The sequence below is a fragment of the Thamnophis elegans genome, chromosome 4 (genome assembly GCF_009769535.1).
Source record: "Thamnophis elegans isolate rThaEle1 chromosome 4, rThaEle1.pri, whole genome shotgun sequence".
Lineage (NCBI taxonomy): Eukaryota > Metazoa > Chordata > Lepidosauria > Squamata > Colubridae > Thamnophis > Thamnophis elegans.
In genome coordinates this window covers 92,595,223-92,608,602 of record NC_045544.1, presented here as the reverse complement: position 1 = coordinate 92,608,602, position 13,380 = coordinate 92,595,223, and the positions used below count along the sequence as shown (strand labels likewise).

Sequence of the window (13,380 nt, the reverse complement as noted above, 5' to 3'; positions counted from 1 at the left end):
TCCCTGTCTTGTAGTATTTTTTTTTCTTTCTCAAAAAAATGGCAATTGGTCCATGATATTTTGAGCAGCAGAATAGCTCTATAATAGAAATAATTAAATTTCAATTTTAAAATGCAAAAAACAACTATTTTCAATCATTATCAATTTCTGTTTCCAAAATCTTCCACACGTACAAATATATGTTCTGTATACTCATGCTGATGCTGTAATTATGTTTAAGCTTGTTTCCTCATGCAGACATTTAAGATTCCTATGTTAATATTGTCCGAATTCTGAAGAGAGCTGTGCTGTCCCGCTCCCCCACCCCCCACACCTATTGCAAGAGTTCTACAGATGTTTATTCAAATCCCCCAAACAGGTCCTTGGAAAGCACCCCTATTGCACATGTCTGGATTCTAAATTCAGTATAGCAAGAGTCACTGGATAATCGAGTCCAGTGGACACACATGAAGTCCAGGAAAATAATGCAGGAAAAATAATGCAGGAGTTGAACAGTCCAGGATACAAGGCACAAGCACACAAGACACAGAACTGGGCACATTGTTCCAGCAACACTCAAGTCCTCAGGGAAGAGTTAAATAGGCAATGCTTATGCAGCTCTTCATGCAAGGCGAAGCTGCCTCCTCATGAGTAGCTGAGGGTGTTGTTGTGCCTGTCTCCTCTCTGCTCTACGTGTCCTTGGTCAGGAGGAAATGTAGTCTTTGCCTGGAGCTTCCTGTCCAACTTGCTGCAGCTATGGCTTGCCTCCCTCAGCCTGTCGCTTGTCCAACTGACCCAGCTGAGGCTGTGCTCCATCAGGCTAATATTTTCTGAGCCCCAATTTTGCCCAATACTTGATTCTACAGTTTCCTCTGTGGATTCAAACTCACCATCCTCCCCTAAAGTCGCAACTGGAGAGAGGTCCAGGCGGTGGATCCAAGACAAGACCTGATTTACCTCTACAAAGAAGTTAATAACTCAAATAACTAAGACTACAGATGGGAAAATCTGTTTTGTTTCCTCAATTCATTTTTTTCAACTCCATTTAGCTTCCAAATTAGTGTGGTGGTGGTGTTTTTTTGTCAGCACAAAAATTAGTATGTTTTCTCACATGCATTTCCTTTTGAATACAAATTCTTCCTAAAATGCACCTGATTAATAGTATTTTTCCTACTTCTTTCCTCTTAATATAATGCATTTCCAAAATTTCTTAAGGACTGCATTTGCACAATCTTGAGTTGTTAATTGCATTACAAAGTGTCTTCAAGTTTCCAGAAGGGTTAATTAACATTTCAAAAGAGCAAATATTTTGCCCCTCTGTTTAAACTTGTTTCCAATTCAGAAGTTTTTAATTAAAAAAAAAACCTACGAAGATCTTAGCTTTTGAAGAAAAATCTTGGTAGACTTCTAGAGACAGAAAGTAGATTTTTTTCCAGTTTCCCTTACAGTTTCCTCATCACCTACTTAGATCTGCATTTTCTGCAACTCTTTATAGAATATTATTAGAATATTCTGTTCCATAAATAGGTAGTTCCTTCTAAAAAAACCTAGAATCCTCCTCCTCCTACTTCTCCTTCTCTCTCTCCCTAACTTCAAAGTGATCCAGACATACATAATTAGAAATTCTATAAACTCTTTCTTTCTGACCTATCTATCCAAATCCAGCATTTCTACAGAAAAAGTTCTTGAAAGCTAGTGTGATGAATTAAGTAAGAGAAAAAAATCACATATAAAAATAGTTTTCTTTAGAATTTTGAACATAAAATACCCGAAGACAGTTGGACGACTCTAATAATCTCCCACTTCTTGATTGTTTTTTTTAAGCTCTGCAACCCTAAAATGTATAGTGACTACTGTTCTGGGCTGTTGACATACAAACTGGTTTCTTCATTACAAACTATATCTACACCATTAGGTAACTTGCATCACTGTTTACTTTGCTGAGTTAGGAATGGGATTATTTTTGTGCATTTGCATTCAGAAGTGGTTTGACGGATACATAGATACTGAGAACTAGCTTAAAAGCTTTAGGTTAGTTGTTTTAAGTAATCTTTTCTTACAGCCTCAGATTTAAGAATGGATTATAATACAGCTGTCAAGTACTAAGAATGAACAACATGGAACAAAGTCTGATTATGATATGAAAGTTCACTATAACTAATTTTTACAGCTGATCATGAGAGATAAATACTTTTTATTATCTCCAAATTATTCTTATACGTTTGCAGATCATCTTCCAAAGATTTGCATGGACTTGAGCTAAATGAAACTTCATAAATAATTGTGTGGGTTAAGGGGAAAAAATCCATTCCCCCCAGGCCAACTGTGATTTCTCTGTAGGGCATGGTGGAAAAGAAAGCAATCAAAACCCTCTTTATTTTTGTCACTACAAAGTAGACGCAGCTCTGAATACATAACAGAGGCAGATGAATTGAGTTGAAGGTGCCAATGTTAGTACTTACTGAACCTCAAATCCAGTCTAAACCACGCAGGTTTTTAAAGCTTTCATTCTCCTCAAAAAGTATGGATTTTGAAACAATGAATTATGTGCTTAGACTTTGAAAAACTAGGCTTGAGGCTATTACCATCTTCACAATAATATAGAAAATAATACAGGTCATTATTAACATGATCATCCACTTTAATAGTGAATTATTTGATCCCTTGGTAACATTTACCTATTAACTTCTTGATAACGAGATGGGTGGCAAATAAATTTAATTAATAAATAAATAAATAAACAAACAAACAAACAAACAAACAAATAAATAAACTTAGTGTGCTCCAAAATATGTTCCAAAATGGAAGGAAATATACTCCATTATAACATATTTAAAAGTCACTACTTTCTTAGTTTCTTAGTTCTATATTAATAAATCCACTTAATAATTTGATCCACCATTAATATTTTCTTTATATCGTGTTCATAGGTTGAGAATTTGCAAATGACTTCAGAGAAAAATACTTTTATCAGATTTTAAGTTTAGTTTAGACTTTTCTATAATATTAGTGAAATTATTATATTGAAGATGTGCCATCAACTCCTAGTTGACTCTTAGCTATCATATAGATAAAACCTATCCAGGATGATTTTTTCCTATTCTAGTCTTACAGATCTTCCAATGCTATACCCATTATCTCTGTAATTGAGTCTATTCACTTCGCTGCTGGTCCTATTCCCTTTTCTTTCACCTTTAGCAGCATTATAAACTTACCGAGAGGGCTAGGTTTTTATATAATGTATCAAAAATATAATAATTTCAGCTTGGTCATTTGTGCTCAAGAGAGAATCGTAAGTTGATTTCTTCAATAGTCTTATTGGTTTGTTTTCTTGGCTATCCATGGTATTCTCTAGAGCAGAGGTGTCAAACTCTCTTTCATTGAGGGTTAGGGTTGTGTTTGACCTAGAGGGGGCGGGGTAAGTGTGGCCAGAGTGGGTGTAGCCTTCTTGATGTCACTCATGTCAGGGGCTCCTGTGGCAGCCCAACTGCTCTGCCAGCAAAAACAAGCTCCTGAGCTCCGTTTCCAGCTGCGATGGCCTCCTGCGACCCTCTGCCACCAAAAAAAAAAAGGTTGGGAGGGCCGTTTTCACTGACAGGGGCACAGAAGGCCAAACACAGCCAGAAATGGAGCTTGGTCCAGTCCTTCACTGTTTCCAGGATGGCTCCGTGGGCCAGATCTAAGCACCTTGTAGGCCGGATTCGGCCCACAGGCTTTAAGTTTGACACCCCTGCTCTAGGGACTTCTTCAACATCAAACAATAAAAATGTCAATACTCTATCTATCCTGCTTCTTGAAAGTCTAATTTTCACTGCCATGAGGTCACAGGCAACCATTTCCTGCACAATTATAATCTTTCTTAGATAGACATATCATGGCATCTTATATTTTTTCTGTGGGCATAGTTTGCAATGTGTTTTATAACTATTGATTCTTTACTGCTGACAGTCAATCCTAAAAGCCAATGCTATCATTTACTTCAGTAGCTTCATTATCAATTCTAAGGCTAATTATTATATTTCTTGTCATTAGTTAGCCTTCTTTATTTTTATCTCAGTCCCATTTTTATTGCATTCCTTGGCTTTCATTACTACAGCTTCCAGATGATTTGCATTTTTAGATAACCAGAGAAGCAGCATCTTTCAATCCAGCTTCATGAACAATGATTACATGACCACAAAAACAGAGTACTGTTTGATCAACTAAAGGGGCAATTAAAAAAAATATTTAAGAGAGGCCCACTCTGCATGCATGCATGGAACAAGTTGATCTTTCCTCCCTTCATCTCCTCTGCTTAATTCTAGTCAATGCAAAGACTAAGGGAAGCAAGGAGAGATATCCAATGGCTTATTAATATTTATACTTTTAAAAGATTTTAATTATTGGATGATTTAATTTATGGCCCTCTTATCATTTTAACAGTTATACATGTTTCCCCTGAATTTTGAACTTCAGTTTGATTTCTGCTTACTTGACTTCAGCAGTAGCAATAAACTTATTTGGTTGTTCAAATTCTGATGCATGCTGTCATATTTTTTTTAAAAATCACTTAGAAGCTCTCAAAGTTTTCATGTACAGTATGTATCATTTATCTTTCTGTCTCACAGGTATCTGATAGTATAATCTCCATGCTGGAAATATATATATATGATTGAGCTATACTTATTACTAATACAGTCCTATTAACACATCTAATCTTACATTTGGCTTAGATTAACAATTTTCACTTATATTCATAGCCACAGTTTTGTTGACCTGGGTGTATACCATTAATCCTTTCTTATATTTCATAGACTCATTGCCCTTCATTTCTATATAGAATTATATTTCTATAATCAAATATAGTTTGACTTGGCTTGTAAAAAATACATCAACACTTCCTTGAATTCTGGCAGCACTGTAGCCATGTTCTAATATTACCTTAATATGTTAAGTGTATGTATTTCCCATATTTTTATTCCACCATAACTAAAATGACACTCAATGGCTCACATAGAAAACATATCATGTAAAACAAGTCCCCTACAAAAGCAAAAGCACAACAGTGCTGGAGTACAAAAGAAATTAAAAATGGTAACATCACATCACAAGGCTTTTATGTGAATTGGCAACCTTAAGTATCTGTCCACATAGAATCAATTGTAGGAAAATTAGACTTTGTGATGTCAATAATTGTATTGTAAGCAAAGAGAGTATTGCTTTATTTGCATCTTCAGCATGGTAGGGGAGAACAGGGACTGCTCATGAATCCTTCAGGGGGATTGAAATTGTCAACTGAAGAGAATTAAAAGTACACAAAGATGCAGTTAGTAATGATGACTGATAGCAAAAACAAGTTTAGCAAAATTACAAGAATGCACAATACCTCATAATTAGCTTCTTTGAAAGAACGATGGATTGTGAAGTCTAAAATTATAGTTATTAAGCGACAAAGTTTAAAGGTACAAACAAATTCTTCCAAAAATTATGATGTTATGCTGTTGCTGATATTATTCATCCTTCCTGGAGTTTGTAAGAAATTAGAGGAGGTTGTTGAACGTGTAAGTTTTCATTTAATGTCATTCTTAACTTTTTTAGAAATTAAGTTTGTGATACAGGAGGGATTTGAAGGGTAATATTTACATAATCTGTCCAATTCAGTAATGGGTATCTAGTGAATTAAAATTATGATGTATTTTTTAATTGGAACAGCTTGCTGGCAGGAGATAAGATGACTTAAAAAGCTGCCCAGTTTTGAAAAAGAAGCAATGTAGTTGTAAAAAAAAGTCCCATGGTATAGGCAATCTGCACAAATTCTAGTCTCATTTTCAATTAACACTTTAAAATGTTGTGTCCCTAAAACAGGCATTGCAATTACATTTTAAATTGGCATCATGGCTTTTATTTAGATAGATAACAATATGTAGGCTTTGTACGCAATATGTGGAGACCTAGCTAGCTCCCTAACGAAGGTTCTAATGCTGGGAAAGGTGGACAGAAAGAGAAATGGATGACCAGAAATGGATGAGAAGTTGATGAACTCAGTTACAAAGGTTATGAGTGCATCATTGGAAGATCAATGGAAAGTTAGGGACAAATCATCATGGAGAAAATCTATCTAGGTCAGTAAGAGTAAACATTTTGATGACTCATAATCAGTCGGAGAATATGTGGGTATGGATATGACCTCTAATCTTCACTCATACATTTGTACAAAAGTGATATCAATAAACATTATGAATTATTACAGTTCAAATATTTACAACACCATTTTTACAACATCACACAACTGTGTCATCATAACACTTGGAAGAATTGGCTTATATTTTCAAATGTTAGTAGTTATAATATTAGACTTCAAAATCAATTTGTCCTTTCAATGAATTTCATCATGAAGATTATATATACTGTGTGGGTGTTTAATATAAAGCATACATTTACAATGCACTATATACTATAATTCCTAGAATCTGACCAGATTGAAACTGTGTCTGATTTTCACAAATAAATAAAAAATAGGAACAGAATTATATCATATCCCAGAAAAGATTCAAAGTGATATGTGGAATTATATTTCAAATATTGTGATTTTGACTTGCTGAATTTATTTGTGAACACCAACTTTAGTTTCTAGGCTATGTCATGTATATATAACTTGAGTAAGAATTAGTAAATTTAAATCTGCAGCTTAACTTAATTGTTCTGACTGCACAAGCTATGCAAAATTTGCTTTCAGTACCTTTAGGCCGGTCTCGTCCTTTGTCAATTTTTATTGGCATTTATCATGTGGCTCGTGGCAATAATTTACTCACCTCCCCGCAAGGACTCCCTCCACATTTTTTAAACAAAATAAAATTAAGCCTGCACAATTAACCAACTACATATATTAGAAATAGAAGTCTGAAATGGATCCCTTTTCCTCTGAGAAGTCACTGGGGGAAGACTAGTCAATGTCATAAACTGGACCATAATTGAAAATACAGTTTTTAATTAAAGCTGTTTTTAGCCTATTCCCGGATATAGTCTCATCAATGCAGTAATAGCAGTGGTGTTCTCTGATGCTAAGCAGGCTAATTTTTGCTATAGTTAGAAGATGTTTTTCATGGAAAATAATGAACATGAATGGTCATTTAAGAGCCAAGATTGTACTCTGAGGGATTTATTGTACTAGCTAGTAGCATTGAAAACTTCCATTAATTTTAGTAAGCTTGATCCATTAATTTTAGATACACTGATACAAAAAGGCATAGCATTGTATCTATTTACCTTTCAAATACAGTATGTTACCATATTTGAAGAAGGATCGGCCCTTCCTCAGTTTGAGAAGAAATTAACTGGATCATCAGTGGGGAAATTTGATGTTCATATTATATTTTTGATTCCGGGTTAGGAACAACATAGCAAAACTTATCACAGCTAAGCAACCAGTAGAAAGAGAAAAGTACAGCAAAGTATCCACGTATATACAGCCTAGATAATTTATGTAAATTTAAGGTAGCATAAAAATTTTAAACATAAAACCTGTAAAACCGGATGAGCTGATTTAGTTAACTAAAGCCACAAAAATATTCTTTATAAAAGTTATATACCCTATTTGCTGCTATTTTACAGTCTTTGTCTGAGTGGATGTGTGAATAAAATAGAGGAAATAAAATGGAGGAGGTAAACAACTTTATTGCATATAAGATAGAATTTTGCCTTGATAAACTTGCTGTATGGCTTCAGAAAAAATATTGCAACTTGTGGTGCAATAGGTAAAGATAAAGTTCTGTAGACTATCCTTTATGCCTTTTAATATAGGGTGTTTTACTTCAGTGTCTGGCTTGCTCACAGAAAAAGCAGCTTAGAAGCATATGAGCCATTAATTCCATTTCCCACTTTCCACACTGACAGAGTTTTTCTAGCTATGGAATCTTATTATATCTGTCTTCCAGTATTGCAGAGGGAAAAATATTAATATATGGCCTTGAAAAGATGTATCTACAATGGTTAAAGAAGGATTTTGTAAATAATTGAGCTGGGCATCATTATAGTAGGCAATGATATATGCCAATGTCTTCATGCATGTCTTTCTTGCTGCTGACCAGGCTACCTGTCCCACTTTTTAAAAAACTATTTTCATGAATGAAGGCAACTATACATGTTACAGTATAGTTGCAGGATCCAATCCGAGTCAGACACCAGGACCAGAGACTTAGCGTTCTAAGCTTTCAAACTCGTACTGGAGCCCATCCTCAGGGAATGTTGATTGGGATGTTGATGGATGACTATTAAGTCATTGGCTGTTATTTCCTTGTGCTGCCAGGTCTTTGGCTCCTAAGTACCTGATAAGCTGATAGTAAGTCAGCACTCCTGTTGACTGACAAGGGCCCATTTCCCAGGCTTCAATCATTTCCCTGGTTACCTTTGTACCTGCTTGGCCAATAGTCTTTGTAGCTTGAATTTGAAATTGAATGTATATCCTTGTTCATTGCAAAGTGAGGCTACCAATGAGTGTGGGTCTCCTTGTTTGACCACTCACTTGTGTTCTTGCAGACTGGTGGTTAACTTTCTTCCCATCTGTGCTATATAGTCACAGAGGAAATCCAAGCAATCTTTGTGTCACTATTTCACTCTTTTTTAACTTGTTCTTTATTCTGTAGTTGTTTTGCTACCTAGTTATCCCCCTTTTGTCATTCTCTCTGCCAATTTGTTTTAAGACTAAGAAAATGTAGAATGCCATGTTATCAGAATCCTTGATGAGTTACAGAAAGAGAAAACTCTTAATTCTGCATTTTCATAATCTAATCCAAATCTGAAGTATACACATAGCACTAGTGAAAAATAATATTTTAGAAATCCAGTTAACAAGTATTTGAATTTGTAATAAATGAGAAAGATTGTATCATATTTAGGACTTGGATAAAATAATTCATTTTCATTGGAATATTCATGCAAAGCAGTAGGATGCTGTAGAAATGAGAAGAGGGAGGAAGGTGTGGGAAAACAGGCAGAAATTATCAGCAAACAAGAAAAAATGACTGCTGCTACTTTTGCTACTGGCACTTTGAGTGTAAACCTTCACTGAAAACAAGACATTATATTTAAAAAGAACTTTTCTCATAAAAACAAAGATTGGGTTTTACCTCAACTTTTTCAAACAAGAAACAAGTAATGGTTCACAGATCAATTGTGTCCACCGAAAGTGATATAGGACATGAGTTTCGTGGTACATCATCTGCAGGAAAAAGGTGTTTTGACATTTGTTAAAAATGTTATGCTTGAGAAACTAGAGTAGATTGCAAATATAACATGTCAAGAGAAAACTTTTATCATTAATAAAAACAAGCAACTCTTGGAAAGCTTATATCTAATTACTTCTATTTTTAATTTCTCTGGCAGGTATATTTATGTCCCAATGGGAGGATCTCATTGCAGCATATTTAAGATGTTGTTTTCAACTGCCATCACATTTGCTTTTGTAAGTTACTGGCATGGAAGCCATAGCTATCTTTGGTCCTGGGCTGTGCTTAATTGGCTTGGAGTAACAGCTGAAAATGGAGTGAAGAGGATTGTTTCTTTTCCAATTGTCCATAATTTTATTGTAAGTTAATTCTTGTTCATGTTTCTAAGAATCATATTTAAGTTTAGGATGAAATCTGAAATGTGTTTTCTGAAAGCGTCCTGAGCAGGTTGAGTACTTTTTAGAATTGCTTGTCTCCTAATCAAAGAACTAATGTATGGAGCTAGCACCATATTGCCTCTAAAGTTAAGAAAAAATGGGACTCTGTAATGGAATACATAGAAAGGAAAGGGTAAAAAGGAAACAGACAATTGGAGAGGACCTCCTGGTTGCTTAATGGTCAGAGAAAGAAACTAAGGAAAGGCCTATCCTAATGGAGCATGCATTTACATAAAGTGATTTGAGCTCTGTGTGATCTTTGATTGTCATTTGTCATTGTCCAGAGTATATGGGGTGGCGCAGTGGCTCAGTGGTGAAGACACTGGGCTTGTCAGTTGGAAAACTGGAAGTTCTGGTTTGAGACCCAAGCTCCACATCATGGAGTAAGCTCCCATCCTATCTCCAACTCCTGCCAACCTAGCAATTCGAAATCATACAAATGCAAGTCAGTAAATGGTTGCCACTTCGGTGGAAGATAACAGCACTCTGTGATATCATGCTGGCCACATGGCCATGGATATGTCTTCTGAAAGTGCTGGCTTAATGGCCTTAAAGTGGAGATGAGCATCATCCCCTGTAGTCAGCAACAACTAGTGGAGTAAAACGCTTTACTTTTTTACTAGAATCTACAAGTGCAGAAAGCTCCACTTTCTGCCCAGAATCTGAAATAACAATAATAAAAATAATTAAGTATGCTTGCCTACTTATAGCAGTTATAGCAATAGCAGTTAGACTTATATACTGCTTCATAGGGCTTTCAGCCCTCTCTAAGCGGTTTACAAAGTCAGCATATCGCCCCCACAGTCTGGGTCCTCATTTTACCCACCTCGGAAGGATGGAAGGCTGAGTCAACCTTGAGCCGGTGAGATTTGAACCGCTGAACTGCTGTACTAGCAGTTAGCTGAAGTGGTCTGCAGTACTGCACTCTACCCACTGCGCCAACTCAGTTGGCTGAGTTCTCCTCAAATGGTGGATGGCCTTCTTTTGGAGCTCTGGGGAGGGGAGAATGGTGAAGTTTTCCTCAGGCATTGTCTGAGATTGAGCTAGGCAGTTGTAGGCTTTGTATTCCATTGATTTACAAGTTCTGCATCTTATTATTGTGACCATTACTGCTGTTTTTTGTTGGGCATGATCTAGCTGTGTGTCTGAGAGCCACACAGTAATAGCATAGTCCTTGCTCTCTTCTGTTTTGGTTGTCCCACACTGCCATCACTGTTCTGCCATGCTGGATTCGAAGGATTGGATGTAGTTGTATGAGGAAGACATTGTAGGTTCATTTTCCTTCCTGTTTCTCCCTTGTCTTAATTCTTCCAGCTGACCATCTATAATTACACAGTGTTGAAAAAGGTCTTTTATGGTATTTTGGGCTCCTTGCCTCACTAGCTTGTCTCAGTTCATTGGCCAGCCTTTCTGTGAACTGATCAATTAGTGCTAAGTCTTTCCACTCTACATCACCATCCTCTGTCCCTGCTTGAACTTCCAAATGTTTTGTTCAGTAAGCATTCATAGTCATGATGGTAATGAAAGTGTAGCTGCACAACCAATCCTTGCATTTATGACCTTCATAGAAATGTAAAGCAAAGGAAAGCTAAAGTAAGATTATAACTTTTGCTTAATAACTGAGTTACCAATCCCAACTGTGATCACAAAATGAAGAGCACCTGCAGTAGTTTAACAGAATAACAGAATTGAAAGGGATCTTGGAGGTCTTCTAATCCAACCCCCTGCTCAAACCATTTTCAACAAATGGTACTCCAGTCCCTTCTTAAAAGTCTCCAGTGTTGGAGCATGTACAACTTCTGAAGGGAAGTTGTTCCACTGATTGATTGTTCTTACGGTCAGGAAGTTTCTCCTTAGTTCTAGGTGGCAACCAATCCTTGCATTTATGACATTCATGGGTCTGTAAAGCAAAGGAAAATTAAAGTAAAATTGCAACTTTTGCTTAATAATTGAGTTACCAGTCCCAACACTGATCACTAAATGAAGAGTATATGTAGTACTTTGAATGAAAATAATGTGAATGAAAGTAGTTTTTTTGCAGTAGTGCTGACCCTGTCAAACTATTAAAGGGAGTGGCTTGGGAAGAGGGTGTTGGAGGAAACAAAGCAGAATATGGAAGCCTCCTAACCTCCTTAGAGGTAATTGGAGGACATGGAAAATGGTTACACTTCACTTGCCTGGGCTTTTGGCTTCGTTATATTGCTTATGTGATACTAGGCAACCACAATCAGTCTATTGAATGTGGAGATGGCTGATTCTATCAGTCATGCTATATGATCACAGCCATTGAGCCAGGGATAATAAATTATAGTGATAATTTATTTTGCTCTTGAAATGTTTCAAAAGATATAAAACGGATCCCTGTTTAATCATTTTAAAACTTGTAGATGCTGCTTAATGGTGTAGGTGATCAATCAGCATGTTTGTCTTGTGAAAGGAACAAGTAGTATTAATGGAAAATCTGATGGCTGGCAGGTTAGGCCTTCATTCTTATCCTCCTATTTCTGTTCAGCGAACTGTTTAATCCTGGCTTGGAAGAGAAGAAGAAAGCTGCATGGCGCCACAATCAGGACATGCTAAAATTTCCTGGATAGTGGCTGAAAAACTGGAGGTGAGGTGAAACTAGTCTGAAGTAGGAATTAGCAAAGGAATATATATCACTGTAAAATATCAAGCAAACTAGGAAGAGATCCCACAAATGATATCCAAAGGTGGTATTCAGTTGCTGGGTTTGCATTTCTTTTTTCAGCAGAATCAAGAAATAACCATTCTTTTTGCCCCAATAGCCAGTCTATTTGTTGTTGAAACAAGCTATGAGAGTTTAGGTAGAGAAGTCTACCAGATTTTCAGCAAACTTGGGAGAGAAAATTAGCTCTTTTTATGCCCACTGAGAGAAGAAAATCTGTAATTGACGAGTTGCCTTCAGCAAGTTATATAAAAAGTGAGCAACAAGCAAAGCTGCATACAGATGAATTATGTAAGGGTTGGCTGAAATTCAACTCAGCTGAAAATTCTCTAGAATTCTCTTCATGATTTTTGTTTTAGAGGGGAAAAAAGCTAAGCCTTTGTCTTCCAATAGATCGGAGTTTCCCAACCTTTCCAGCTTTGCAGACTGGTGGCAGGGGTGGGTGGGAGGGGATGGTTTTGCATGTGCTCTGTTATTCTGTTAAACTACTACTACATTTAGCGATCACAGTGGGACTGGTAACCCAGTTATTAATAGCAATAGACTTAGACTTATATACTGCTTCATAGTGCTTTACAGCACTCTCCAAGCAGTTTACAGAGTCAGCATATTGCCCCCCCCAAAAAAAATCTGGGTACTCATTTTACCAACCTTGGAAGGATGGAAGCCTGAGTCAACATTGAGCCTGGTGAGATTTGAACTGCCAAACTGCTGACAGCTAGCAGGAATAACCTGCAATACTGTATTCTAACCACTGCGCCACCAAAGCTCTTTAGTGAAAGTTACGATCTTACTTTAGCTTTCATTTGCTTTACGGTCCTATGAAGGTCATAAATGCAAGGATTTGTTGTGCAGCTACTTTTCATGACTATCATAACTATGAATACTTACTGAACAAGACGTTTGGGGATGCTGTAACAGTTGTAAGTGTGAAAAACGGGCATGTCACTTTTTCAGTGCCATTGTAACTTTGAACAGTTGCTAAATGAACAGTTGTAATTTGAGGATTACCTATAGTTTGGATTTTAACAAACTACCCATTGAAACGCACAGAGAGGTTGTAGACTCTTAAACT

General features: G+C 36.5%; 1 protein-coding gene across 2 annotated transcripts in view; it reads left to right on the top strand.

Moving 5' to 3' along the window:
- The window catches only part of HHAT (hedgehog acyltransferase), a 162,060-nt gene that overhangs the window by 111,012 nt on the left and 37,668 nt on the right, over positions 1–13,380 (top strand). For both annotated transcript variants that reach the window (XM_032214920.1, XM_032214919.1), the window contains exon 10: positions 9,340–9,541. In XM_032214920.1, coding sequence (XP_032070811.1) covers positions 9,340–9,541 — 202 coding nt within the window. The remainder of the gene's footprint in view (positions 1–9,339; positions 9,542–13,380) is intronic.